At 42.0% G+C, this 14,921-nt stretch overlaps 1 protein-coding gene across 2 annotated transcripts in view; it reads right to left on the reverse strand.

Annotated features, from left to right (window-relative positions):
- The window catches only part of LOC129185920 (RNA-binding protein Musashi homolog 1-like), a 29,178-nt gene that overhangs the window by 5,171 nt on the left and 9,086 nt on the right, over positions 1-14,921 (reverse strand). For both annotated transcript variants that reach the window (XM_054783599.1, XM_054783598.1), the window contains exons 5-9: positions 13,521-13,562; positions 13,044-13,136; positions 1,446-1,494; positions 639-721; positions 166-283 (exon numbers count right to left, since the gene is read on the reverse strand). In XM_054783599.1, the coding sequence (XP_054639574.1) occupies positions 166-283; positions 639-721; positions 1,446-1,494; positions 13,044-13,136; positions 13,521-13,562 (385 nt within the window). The remainder of the gene's footprint in view (positions 1-165; positions 284-638; positions 722-1,445; positions 1,495-13,043; positions 13,137-13,520; positions 13,563-14,921) is intronic.

Raw genomic sequence — 14,921 nt, forward strand, 5'->3', positions numbered from 1 at the left:
ACTTCACACAAACCAGGAAGCACTTTCATATTCTTTAATATTTAATAAGTGTACTTTTATTTAAAGTCGCCAGCACAAATATTTAATATATTCAAGCCAACTGTAGACACACGTAAATATTTACATTTATTAAAACGTGTACAGGAATCCCACAAAATGTCTTACCGAGCATACCGATGCCCAGCATGAAAGCGTCCATCCCGTAGGGCATCACTCTGGATCGACCTCGAGCTGAACTTGTAGGCGTCATCACCTCTTTAGGCTGTGCTTTCTTACACTCCACCTATAGAGACCGCAGGGAATACGGGTTCAGTGATTCGACAATAAAAATTAACATAATGAGGAAAGCCTGTAACTCTTCCCATCTGAGTGAATTGCATATATTAACACATTTTACACGCTACCAGGAGCTGCAAGCAAATGATACATTTATTTAGTTGATCGGGCATCTTAGTTTGATGCGGTTTCTAAGAAAAATATTGCTAAATTAATACATTTCTGACATTTTCAAGTCAATAATATGTTTAAAAAGGCAGATTTTTGCTTTCTTTTTGTATAGGACGTAATCTTGTGGCCCCGCGAGGTGGCAAGCAAGCGTCTGTGTATCAATTTGAAGTGTTTTTCCTCCTCTTGCCTACCATTTTGTTGTTGATCTCATGGAAGTGAATCTCGCACACTTTCTCCACCACATCTTCATTCTCAAAGGTGACAAAACCAAAACCTGGAAGACACAAAAACTATCTTGTTATGCCCGGTGGTGTGTTTAAAAAGACGCCATTGTAAAACATCCCAAATTTTGACACCGCTAAATATCCGGGGTGTGATCAGCAGATCTAAGAAAATAGCGCAGGAAATGAGATCCAATCTTGCATGCAGGAACGAGACTATTACAGTCTGATGACATGGACGGGAATAGACCGGACAGGAGTGACCGCCGTCCATCAAACTTTTCCCTCACCTTTCATCACAGCTCTTTTCTGAGGCAGAGAAGTAGCAACATGAGACGAAGCTCACATGGCCCACCTGCCAATCAGCTGTCGCTGGTGATAGGGTGCTTCTTCAACACCTGAAATCACCTCTTCTAGTCACACCCCCTTTTATTTTCCCTCTCGGCTCATCAATATCATACACTCCCTTTACTTCTTTCATTTCCTTCCCCCGCTTACGCCTCACTTGTCTCATTAAACGCCATCCTCTCCTGGAACCATCCTGACCCTTTATTGCGACCCTCAGCGGGCGCAGCACTTCATTCTCGCTGTGAGAAGACAGAGATAAATGAAGCAAGGGGGGTGGATGGAGGAAAAGCGCGTGAATATGACTAGAGGGTTCACGACTCCTATGTATTCTCCCTCTGTGACGTCTCCTAAGGTCCCGCACACCTTCACGCGCACGTGTGTGTGTGTGTGTGTGTGTACAGTATGATGTGTGATATTCTGTGTACGCACCTCTGTGTCTGTTGGTTGTTTTGTCAAACATAAGCATGGCATCGTCAACCTGTGAGAACAAAGCAAAGACTTGGATGGGCTCGGACATTAACACACACACATCATTACACAGCATGGGGTGCCATTGTCCCTCTTTAGCATTGGAGAAAGAGGGGAAAACAGATGGAGAGGGTGGAGGGAGAGGGAGGGGTGACAGGTGACAAAGGAGAAAAGAGAGTGAGGGGAGAAAAAGTGATGTGTGTGTGTGTGTGTGTGTGTGTGTGTGTGTGTGTGTGTGTGGGTGTAAAATGAAAAACACACTCTTTCTGACAATCGATAAGAAGCATGAATAATCACAAGACACTCGCGGAAATTCTTCCCTCCTTGCTCCTTTCATTCGTTCGCTCGCCGTCTTTCACCGCAAAGTTTACAATTCCCTTGGAGACCTTGTAAAGAATTTCAATTAGAAGAACAACCTCATTTCAATAGGGGGAGAGGAGAAAAAGAAAGGGGAGAAAATGGGAAACTGTAATGCTGAATAACGGAGGGATCAAACGAGGAGAAAGTTTTGATGCAAGATAGAAAATTTGCTGACAAACACTTTGCATCTGAAAGGGGGGTGAACAAGGGCCTTTGTCAACATGCGCTCCTTTTCTTCTCCTTCTCCCTCCACGTTCCTATTTGCACTCACTCCACTGCCCTATTCATATTCCTCCTCCTCCTGTTTCTCACCAGCTACACCCCCCACCGTCACCCCTCTAAACCCTCCCCTCGCTCGCCCTTCACTGGCAGGAGAGTTTTGGAGCTTCTGCTTGAATTCTTCAATGTGTTTTCCAATGTTAAGGGCCCGTTTACACACGACCGATTTGAACCGAAGACGGGTGACAGCGGTGTCATTTTGGCCGCTTGTTTAAATGACGAAAGTGTTATGAAGAGCAAAGCGTGGAGTTCTTGAAAACACCGGCATTTTCGTTCTTGTTTAACACTAAAAAGCAGAGGATGCGTGCAAGTATGTCACATTCAAAACCGTGATGGCGGAACACGGGGCTTTGGATAAAACCAGGAGCATAAGCAGTTGGAATGCAAACGCATGGCCTGCAGATGACGGGTGTTTTCTGATGTTTTTGCTGCTCTGTGTGAATGTGGACTTTCGAAAACACAAGATCTGATTTGGTTGCTCGTTTGTACGACAACGATGGTCTGGAGATGAAAAACACATGCTTTTGAAAGCGGGTCTCTGAAGGAGGCTCTTAAAACCTTCATCACTTGGTCATCCGTGTTTACCATGAAAAACACACACATTCAAAAACCTGTTTACGACCTTCTAAATACACTTTTTATCATGATTAGAGCCCTCTAGACATGAAATAAAACCACTATAGTCACCGTTACACTCATATTACCCAACATAGTAGACATAATAACAGAAAATTAAATATAAGACATAACAGATTCACACGATAACATTCGGAGAGTTTGTTGTTTTTTTATGGACAGCGTACTTCCTGCTGTGGCTGTTGTCTCATCAATGTAACATTACCAACACGTAGCTGACTAGTAGAATGATACATATCACATTTTTGAATGCATCTTCTGAATGCCTTCTGAATATGTATTTTCGTTCATTTCGACATTTTTTTATGCTTGAAAATTCTAAATTTAGGCCATGAATACGTGAAATTTGATTAATTACGCCTATTTTTGGACTAATAACAGGCCATAGTCAGCCATGAAACGGCAATCATTTCTTTATTTGAAAAACTGGAACAGCTGGAACAGGAAGAGGGCAGTATATAACGCTTACAAGCACATCTGAAAGTTAGCTTCCTTCCGTGCAGTACTTAACCATGGCAGACAGTCTGGGCTCGCCAACTGTACCCATTACTTTTGTCCATTGCTTCAGGGCCGTGATAGACAGAGGTGACTGCCATGGTTGACTGAGCAGGTTTGGTTCTGTTACACAATGTTTAGCGCCATTATTGGTTTTATTGTGGTAGGTTTGTACTTCCTGTTATTGTTGCTTTGCTGATGGCTTGATAGGCCTCTCAGCCGGTAGCATCTGTTTGTGACTTTGGTAATGGTTTCATTTTATTACGAGTTACGGTGGAATACATGACATAAGGGAGTAGGAAGAACAAAAAGCAGTAGTATCACCCGCAAATAATACTAACTTTAAGTCTTTCGTCACTTTACACATGTCATTAATATACAATATTAATATACTTTGAATATGAACTTCTGTGACTGGTGTGCTTTGGAATCCCATCTGTTTCTGCTGTTTGATAAAAAGAAGAACCGCTACATTAGCTTCTTGTGCTAGTTGCTAGCTAGTTAGCCGCCTACTACTGCTGTACGCTTGTCCAGTCGTCCATGTGATCAAATGGTAGGCTGGTTAATGTGTTTTAAGTGTTTGGGTGCATTAATAACATGGGATGCATGAGGTGAATGCAAAGAAAAGATATTTTTACAAGATTGTGTAAATGAAGAGTTCATTCGCAAAACTAGAGTGTCTGGTTTTATCATTTTTTGTAATCCAACTCTGGTCTGAGAAATATTGCCTTAAATGAAAAAATAAACAGATCTATGTTTGTAGAGCTGCAACTAGGCCTGTCACAGTAACAAATTTTGCCGGACGATAATTGTTCCACAGACTATTGCCAATAAACAATATTATTGTCAACATTACAGTATTTTGCGACCATTTTTTCCTTAATGTAATGATAATACACGGCATAATAATGTGAGTACACCGCATCGAAAGCAACTTTCTCAAGAGTATTTAACATTGTAATTGGAATGTTGAAGAACTTTGAAGAACTTTTAAATAAAATAAATAAATAAAACAAAAACAAAAAAAGACAGAAAAGCCCTCTAATGAACACGTCTGGATATTAACCCAAAAAAAGGAGAAATTATGCAGAAATACTCTTCGCAAGTTCACACTGTCTGTCAATGCAGATGTCAGTCCATTTGCATATACATCCCCTTGATTCACTTATAGCAACATTGTGTGTGGAATACGGTGTTTACGTTCAATGGGGCGTAAGATTTTGTTGGAGTTTGGTCAAAGTACATGTTTTGGATGCGTTTGGTGCACAATGAGGTGTCATACTTCGGGAATCAGCTGAAACGTAAGCTCCGCCGTTCTGTATTATTTATTTCACTTTCATGTCACAAAGTAACAATGCGCAAACGGGCTGAAAGTGACATCAGATCGTGTATTATACACAACGGGCACGATGAAAGTCTTCGATCGTGTAGCGCACGACACATACAGCCAGCGAGTGCACACGGAGTGCTGCTGCTCTGCGTGCGCTCGCTTGCAGCCCCGCCTCTCGTCACTGAGACAAAGAGACTGAGTGAGTGACAGGAGGGTTCACTGACTCCATTCATTCCGCTATAGAACCAAAGCGCCCTGGTGTTGAGGTAGATGCACAAAGTGAATGAAACCTCTCGTCATCCACCCTGTTTGCTAGAGAGAGAGGAGGAAAACAAACACGCCTCCACATGTCAATTTATCAAGGCTGCAAAAATGATCGACTTCGTTTTTATTTATCGTACGATTAATTGATTTATTGATTATTGTGACAGGCCTAGCTGCAACTAGCAATTATATTCTTAGTCGATTAATCTGAAGCTTGTTTCGATTAATCGCGTGACCGGTTAGGCCCTAGACTTACCAAATCGGTATGAACCAAACACAAACAGTTAGCAAGATATCAGAAAAGAAGCAAAAATGTCAATCACCACTTTCCAAAGTCAACGCTGATGTGTTTGAATATCTTGTTTTGCCCAAAACATCGACAAGATAATAGGTTCATGGATGACTACGAATTTTTTTTTAAATATTCACATTTGAGAGGCTGAAATCAGAGGATAGTCACATTTTTAAATCAAAAAATGATTAATCGCATACTAAAATAGTTGTCTATTATTTGGATAATTGATTAATCATCAGTTAATTGTAGCAGCTCTGTATATTTGTGCAAATGACCTCTTCAAATGTACCAAAAGGGTGAGAAAAATCACTCCTATGTCTTAGTCACATGGCGACACAGGTGGAGAATGACTACATGTCTATTTCCATTAAGCTGCTGCAGCACTGAAACTCAAACCAGTGTAACGTGAGTGTCAGAGGCCTCAGGATGATCAGACCATCTGATTTCTGGCCCTGACTTTGGATGGTGAACACACTCACCACTTGGAGAGTGAGCATGTGTGTGTGTGTGTGTGTGTGTGTGTGTGTGTGTGTGTGTGAAGCCAGAATGTGTCCCAACACAATTGGAAAAAAGTTTGCAAGCGGGATGTGGTGATGATGGAAATGGAGAGAACCAAGGTTGCTTCTGCAGTCTCCCTGACCCTTTTGACTCCCATCCGTCTTAATAGAGCGTGTAGCACTCCACGCCCCCCCACCCCCACCCTCCACTGCTCTCTCCTCTTCCAAATGCAATGACACAGCAGCAGGAGGACAGTAAGTAGGCAGCTGCAAGCCAACATGTTATCCTAGGAGTAGAGTTACTAGCAGCTAGAGCAGCTAGCACCCCTGTTAGCACTGGCACCATCTACGCTAGTTAGCGTGCCAATCTGAGGTTTTTTTAAGGGCGAATTCTCCACATACATCACTAGAGATAAAAGCAAAAATGCCACACTCCCATTCCATGATTAGAATTGTATTCCGTGGGAATACAATGGGGCACTATCCCTGTCACGTGTACAAGCTTATGCTGCGGTCACACACCAGCCCCTTGCCCTTGCCAAACCCAATAAGAAGACGATCTCCGATGTCCACTGCCCAGGGTGCTGTAAGACAATCTGATTGGATAGCTGTGGGGGGACCGAGATTGGCTTAGCAGCAGCTCAGTAGTTAACTTCTCAGCATTCATGCAGAGAGAGCGAGGAAGAGTTAGGGTTGTGTTATCATGAAGCTCGAGTCGTCACAGAAGTGTGCATATGAGGGTCACCTGAGTGCAGCGTTAAAAGTAATGTTTATTGTTTGTGTTTCACATATTAGATTATGAAAGGTGGTGTTCACTTTTTTTTCCCCTGTTGCTTTCTCCTCACATCTCGCTCTTTCATCTTCGCACTCTCTCTGGACAGCTCTCTAAACAGGCCAGCAGACAAAGTGTTCAGTCAAGCCTCCTAATTGCTGGCTCACATGGGTGAGTGGAGTCCAAACTTTTCCCGTCTGCCCATGGACATGTCCATGCTGCGTTTTTTTTCTTTTAACTCAGCCACTCTGTTCTCCACCAACTCTTACTGAAGTGGATCCAAAACTACACATTTTAGTAGACATTTCTGTGGTTCTTTCCGAGAGTACCGAGAGGCACCGTGACAAGCCTGAAAATAGGGATTTCCTTGTGATCGAAACTGACGAGGTAAAATTCAAATGGTCAAATTGGCTTGAAGATAATATACAGAAGCTCAGATTTATTCAGTGAGGAAACCGCACACAAGCACATGCTTCAGCTCGTCGGAAAACACCTGACGTGTTCAGTGAGCAGCAGTTTCCCTCCAGTGTGATGAAGCTGCGCTGCGTAGATGTGCTTTCAGAAGAAAGCTTAAAGAAACAAACTTTAACATGCATCAAAGGGCTGCAGAAAATGCAGCGCATTCTGTATTTTCTTTGTGAGGCGGTGCCGGTATGAAAATAAACAGGACACCGAGTCCTACTCCATCCCAACCTGCACCTTGTAACCAGGCTTAGATAATAAACAAGAAATACCTCCTGCTCAGCAGGAATGCACTGTGGGACTGGCGCTACGCATGATACAGCTTCAGCCTCATGCGTCCAAGCAGTCCAAATATTCCCTCATTCTGTGAAGGGAGTGCAGTCTATGATATGAGGCGCTCTAACCACCAGGGAAATGTGATTGGCCACACTGCTCCAAACAGACATTTATTGGTAGCACATACATAATCCATAACACAAGCACCTGTACATTTATGTAACACATGATGGCGGCATGTTATCCAACTCAAATGCAATCCAAATCATAGACTAGGTTTCTTATACTGACAGCAACATTGACAAAACAACCACAATTCACACCCACCTGCAAAAAGAAAACGCAAATATGCATGCCAGGCCAGTAGTTGGCGTCATCACTTCAAAATGAAACACTCCTATACATGTGCCTCAATTGCGTGCTGTGTCAAGGCAAATTTGTACATTTGTAAGTAATGCAACTGAACTGGACACATGAGAAGTGTAGTAAATGTATACATTTCTAGAGAAGCATTGTACTGTAAGCAGGAACAGGTACGTTTCCTCTACAGGAACTTTCCCATCTACCCTGCCTTCCCTCCAAAATCTATGATTCCTCTACATTTCATTACATTTCCTCTTCAGCATATTTTGTTCCTCCTTGCTCTTTTTAGAAAGTTCCCGGAACTTGTCAGGGGCGGGCTGGGCCAACGACAAAGTTGGGGCGTTTCTATTCACTCACGACGACCGCCATGTTTAATCTAGTGTGCGGGAACAACTTGTTTTATTCTATTTACAAGCTGTATTTCAATATGCAAAGCTACAAGAAGCGTGCAGACGTTTTTGAATGTATTTACAGAGGAATATGTCTGGCAAAACTAAACGGTGATGCAAAACAACCGAGTCTGTGGAGGAATAGCCGACAAACTGATGGATCTAAATGTAAGATACATGCCCAATTGAATTGGTGAAAAGCCAAAGAAACTTAAGCAATAACATAAGAAGATGAAGAACATTAGCAGTTCGTCCAATTACGGTACCAACAAGCCATATGGCCAATTCAGCAAGCTCGTAGCTTGAGGATGTGTCGCAATAGAGCAGGGGTCAGCAACCCGCTGCTCCTCGGCCTCCTTGTTGCCGCTCCCTTCACCGAGCTCAGTGATTTTTTTGCAATAGAGGAAGCAGTAAACGAGTGGAAAGAAGGTAAATCACATCAACTAGTCACTATATTGTCTTGTTGCATGCTATTATAGAAGCTATTATAGACGCCATTTGTGTAGCTAGTAGGGGTATCACAAGATCTTGCGACGTTAAAATGTGACAACATTTCTCATTTAGAAAAAAAACTCGCAATAATAAATTGATTAATTAATCACACAATAAATAAAAATTAACTCGATCATTTTTCCAGCCTCCATATATTGCCATGTGCACGCGTAAAACAGTTCACTCTGCACTGGTTTAGCATCTACATGCTTCAGACATATATTCCATGGCAAACACACCGAGACCTCTTGTCAATCATACAGTCGCTTTGTCTGTAGTAGGCGGGGCCACTAGCATACATACAACGACACACAGTGAGAGGAGCTTCGTGAGAAGCAATGCAAGGTAACGTGAGGGAAACAGATCCTGGCCAGCCAAATGCCACAGCTCCCGTGTGGGAATATTAATGGGCAAGGTGAGCCCATCAACACGAACGAGCCAGTACGCCCAATTTATTTGAAAGCGGTAGCGACATAAAAGCCAACTAAATGAACTTGCCCACCTCAAACATATCTACCCGACTCAGTTTTCCCATCTGGGAAAAAAAGTTGCACATGCAGAGACTTCAGCCTTCGTCCCAATAGTCAACACTCACTGAGACGTTTGGTCGACAAAGTAAATACAAACGGAGAAGCGCAAAATGGTGTGCGTTCACAGAAAGTCATCAACAAAAAGAAATGCTGCTCTTTAATACAGTTGAAAAGCTGGCTCGAGAAATGCTGCAAACATTAAACAGTACAAATTGCCTGTGAGAAAATACGTCAGAAACAGCAATTCCACAACTTTACAGTGGAAGATGACCGATTAGAGAAAATATTGCATTATTACAATATATTATTTTATATATATATATATATATATATATACTGTATATATATTATTAATTATTATTATACATCATCATAACACTAGTGGTTTATTTGGTCTCAAAAAATTATGAAAATAATATTGTTTAGCGTCAATTTGTGGGCCAATGAACATTTAAAAACAAATCTCCATTGTTTTTGACTCGGTTAAATAAAAATGTGTTTGTCCAGTCATGTTTTTTAACTGTGCTTTTCTAAAAATTAATGTTAAAATCTCGTCTCGTCGTGTTCTCGTGGACCCAATCTCGTGCATCGTCTCATCTCGTGAATTCTAGTAATTAGACAAAATCCTAGTGCACCGAATGCTAATGCTCACAGTCAACAGGCTAAAGCTAAAGCTAAATGAACAAAATGTGCTCCTGTTGTCGCCGTAATCTCAACACTGTCATTTATTCTTTATGTATTGTTACTTACAGCTGAAAGTGACCATAAGGAGTAATCGACCCTCATGAATTCATCATTCAACTTTCTAACTGTGTTGGACACAGTGGACAAGCTTGAAAGAAAGCCTTGACTTTCTGTGTAAAAACCCAGACCACACACACGGGGCCACCAGAACCTTTTAGTTCCAGGAACGATAGTTACCAGGAGCTAAAAGTCCCTGGACTTTTGATGGAAAAGGGGCTAACGTTGTGGTTATGATGTATTCACGCATGCATGCATGTCCTCTGTTTTCATTTCAGTAATGCTAATAAAAAGCTAACTAGTAATAGCTAATAAAAATACAAATATTGTGTCTTTAAATTTTTTAGAAGTTCCACTGAATGACAAGTTTTTCTACCAATTCACACAGCACTGCAAAAGCTCCTGAAAACACAAATTTGCATATATTCCATGCCAGTCCCACGTGTGCTTGCAACAACTGCTTGTCCTCATTGTCCTACCCAAAGTGTATTTTTAATACTGTATTCAGTCTATATTTGGGTTGAGCTTTTGAATTATGGGAGTTGTGTTTTCCACTTTCCACTTAAATGTACACTTCACTGTAGAAGCATGAGGAATAATATTATCTTGAGCGCCACACAACAGCAGCCCTGTGCACTGCCATTCATGAACAAATGTGACGTACTTGCGCATTTGCACATCCTCCATCTTTCACTCTTTGCATAGTAATGGTTATGTCAGAGCTTTCAAAAACCAGAGCCTTGTTTTTGCATATTTACTCAGAAAATTCTGTTCCTGTGAACAAGTGGCCAAAATTTAACTTGTTAATGCGTTGTAAAATAAAAATGAACACATGGAAACGGCCCCGTGTGTTTTTCAAGCTCCAAAATGCTGCTGTTCTGTAAACAAATGGCTAAAATAACACCAGCATTCATTCGCTTACAGTGCAAAATGGTGTTGCGTAAACGACTCATTAAGCCACATTTCCACCAAGCGGTCCAGTTTATTGTGGTGCGGTTCTGATCTGTAAAATCCCGATTGAGCTGTTGTGCCCCCAACGCACGATGTATAGGCAGGGTGGCCGCAGCTGCATCAGCTCCGTATTTTGCTTGATGTTCGCATGCAACTCACCAACTGCCGTATTTTCCGGACGATGAGTCACACTTTTTTCATGGTTTGGCTGGTCCTGCGACTTGTACTCCGGAGTGACTTATAGATAAGAATGACAGCAGCGAGAGGGCCTTGTAGGCTTGTGTGCTAGTATCTGCTACTCCTATCACTCCTGTACCACTGAAAATTTACAATGTAAACAACTTCTAAAGACAATTGAGGGGCTTTCTACACGGAAACGTTTTCAGGTCAAAACGGCAAAGAATTTTATCGTGTCAGCCTCTCATCCACACGGGAACGGCGTTCTGGGTGACCTTATTTTTTTCGGCTTCAGGAGCAGGAAAATCTGAAAACACCGGCTTGTCGTTGCCGTGTATACAGGCAATACGAGAATGATGACATCACCAACCAACCACCGCCTCGTCGCAGTTACGTGACCAGAAGTGAGCTTTGACGACAAGCCAACATCATATCTGAATATTTCGAAGGACATGACTCACCTCAGTGGACATTCTCTTGATATTTCGTTGTCTTATACTCCATAATAACTCCATAAGCGGAACACGACAGACTTATGCGCATCCTTTCTTTCTTATTCTATGGTTTGGAGGGTCACATGGTTCAGTCTGTGTGTCTGTTCATGTGTGGCGCTTATAAAGACAACTGAGAAAGACGGAACACAAATACCCCCAAAAAGAAAATCACATTCTGCAGATTACAAGCTACAAGTAGTGAAACATGCAGTCTGAAACGGTAATCTAGAAGCAGAAAGAAATTTACGGAGCGAAATATACTCCGAAGCGGCTTATAGTCTGGAAAAATATGGAAATAAAACCTCTTTCTGTTCCACGCAGTATCAATTCTCTGTGAACCAATTAATGGACAGCATAGAGTCGCCTTCCACCTTTACTGTACAACTGCAACCACCACCTGGCAAAATACCTTGAAAAGTGGGTCGGTACCGGTCAGGTATTGAATGCGTACTATGCAAACTGAACCGACTTGGTGGAAACAAGCTTTATAGAGGACTGAATTAAATCAGCACCTTAAATATGCGAATAATGGTGAGTCATAGGCCAAGAAGGAGACACGACACATTAGGCCTGTAGCACAAGTCCGAGTTTAGATTCTTTAGCACCTCTCTCTTCAACAACAGAACCACATACGGAACTTAACATTTGTTGGATCACTGGCTGTGCGTTCTACCCTCTTTGTCTACACAAATTTATGCAAGCTCACCTCTCCTCAAAGCCCAAACTGTGCCACTGTCACACACGCCTCTTTCCATTCATGCAAATACACACTTCTCAACAACAGCAGAATAAAAACACTGGATTACAGTGGGACAATAGGCAAAGCAGGTCACCACGGTAACAAGCTGTGTGGGACTAGAGTCGGCTGTGTGCGTATGGGATGGGGAAGGAGTCTGGTACAGACTTTTGGGTAAGATGGGGTGTGTGTGGGGTGACAGGAGCAGCTGTTGCATCTGATTAGTTAACACTGAAAAGGTTGAACTCCTTGCACTCAATCCCAGCAAACAACATCCAAACTCTCGTTAGCTAAAAAGTAACCCGAACGTTGCACGCAGGCCAGATACTTTGGTGCGTTTATGACCCATCAGATTGGCGTCCCCCCCTCCCATTCAAACTCACTTTTCTTCCTCGCCATCCCAACATTCTTTCTTTTCTCTGCCCTTCAACCCTTCCGAGTTCCCCTCCCCTCTCACTCTATGGGGGGTTGCTTCTTCCCTTTCAGTCCCCCGCCATGTCCCTCACCCCTTCCCCTCCCATTGCTGCTTTTTTCTCTCTCTCTTCCTCCCTCTCCCTGGCCACGCATCTGTCTCCACAGCATGTGTTTGCCTTGAACTAAATTTCATTCAAAGAAGCAGGACACTAAATATGGAAGCCCAAAATATGAGCTGCTACAGAAACTAGCAAAAGATCAGACAAATATTGCATCGGAACTGATAACCACCTTTCTTTCGGGTTTCTTTTACACATTAGACCCCTTCCCTCTTGTATCGTACATTACTGAATAAGCTATCTCCAAGTTTGCAATCGCACATTCTTTGTCCCTTTTCATTTGTGCAAGTGTCAGCATGTGATGAACTTCAATGTAACTTTGTGAACCGTTACCATCACTGTTTGACACACACACACCGATGGGAGAAAAGAAAGCAAAAGAACTTCAATGTTTCAGTTTGAATGGACAGAACAGCTCAAAGCGATACACCGCACCAAAGGGAGGATATTATCCAGCACAGGAGGACATGTGCTCATTCTACTTTACCTTTCCAAACTGGTCAAAGTATTGCTTCACGTCGTCGATGGTGGTGTTGACTGAAAGCCCTCCGACAAAGATCTTCTTTGTCCGTGTGACCAACTAGTAACACAGAAAAGGAGGAAAGCATTGTTAAATCACTGCTCGTGTGATTATTTGGTTCATTCTGTTAGCTAATTGAGTGTTCTCAATGTGTTGCTTAACACTCAGATCTGTTTTAGGTGTGTGTGCAGGTGAATACGATCTGTGTGTGCCTATTCAAGTAAGGGCACAAATATGTGAGTGCGTGTGTGTGTGTTGAGGGGGGGTGAAGCTGATGGTCAGGGTGGAAAGAGGCGGGGTTTGGGTGACAGGGTCACAGTGTCAGGGCTGGTCAAGTGGATTGCCGCTCCTCGTTGGTCATGTGACTGACGCTAATCCTAACCAACCAGAGCTGACTGATGAGGGGTGACACATGACATCACTTCTCCTTCCATGTGCACTCACCTTAGGCTGAGCCCGGCGAGGGAAAGCAACTTTTGGGTCGATCTGTGTGGGAGACACGAGGGAAGATATAATACATCCAGTCATATGAACATAGTATCACAAGTACTTCAAAGTGATGCACTGTTTTGATGATTAGTAAAATGTGATGGCTGTGGTTCTACTGCTGCTTTCAGAAAAGGATAATGGTCTCTTTGATTTACAGGATTGGCAGAACATGCTTCTACATGTGGAAAAATATGTCAAAGAATAACGCTAATCCTCATAAATTAAGTTTAAGTGTAAAGTAAATACACTATATACTAAAATGGTTAACGTGTGTCACAAACTGGGCCTAAAAGCATGAATCACTATAAAGATACAGCCAACAAGGACGTATCGTGTATGTAACACAAAATATAACGTAAACATCCACTGAGCAATATGTATCTTTAAAATGTCAAAAGTCAAATTTGAGGATTTGAAAAATACTGAGAATTTGAAATAATTAAGACCGAAATGATCAATTTTTTTTAAGTGGAATGAGAATTTGGGTTGTGATATACATTTTTAAACATTGCCATTTTCCATTGTTTTTACGACACAACATCATTCAAAATGATTCTGGTACCTGCCAGAATAACCATAGTTACACATTTTTATTATTATTTAATATCACAACTTATTACAGTCTGACAATTTCTTGTGTCATCGGTGTAGTTTTTCCGCAGACATTAGAAAAGCACATTAATTAAAATGACAAGTAATCAATAAAAAGGCCCCCTAGAAATGACTCAAAAATACGTTTTGCTCCAATACGTTTTGTGCCTTAATTATTAAGTCACGGAATATGCCAACGCATGTGAAGGGCAACATGTCCAGAAATAGAACATATGCTAATGTATACGCATGTATAGTAGACCCTTGTTGATGCAAGCACCCCCCCCCCAAACATCCAAACACATCGCCAAACAAACAGGCGTGGTGAGCAAGATACACATTAGGGCATGAATACATTCTCTTAACGGTGTGTATTATTTTTACACCAGTTAATGCAAAACAAGATTCATCTTAACCCCAAACTAGACAAGAGCAAGGCAGCCTGCAATCCAAAATGAACATGCATGTAATATTCGAACGGAAAGATGACTATTTCACACTAACAAATCCAGACAACCTCCATTTAGGATTAACTAGATTTGACTGTATCCATATTTCTCCCCCGTGGAATGTCTGAGCAGTGGTCAAGGTTATAGATAAAATTAGAAGCAAATGAGTTTTGAATGAGCTGGCCTTTAATAATGCTAAATATGCAAAGCCTGGCCTGGCATTTTAAATTTGTGTGGAATCTTGTGTTATTCTCACTCAAGCCAACAAGAGAGGCGATTTTTAGGTCACAGAACCTTGTAGTGTATTAAGGTCTTA

This window comes from Dunckerocampus dactyliophorus, chromosome 8 (genome assembly GCF_027744805.1).
Source record: "Dunckerocampus dactyliophorus isolate RoL2022-P2 chromosome 8, RoL_Ddac_1.1, whole genome shotgun sequence".
Classification (NCBI taxonomy): Eukaryota; Metazoa; Chordata; class Actinopteri; order Syngnathiformes; family Syngnathidae; genus Dunckerocampus; species Dunckerocampus dactyliophorus.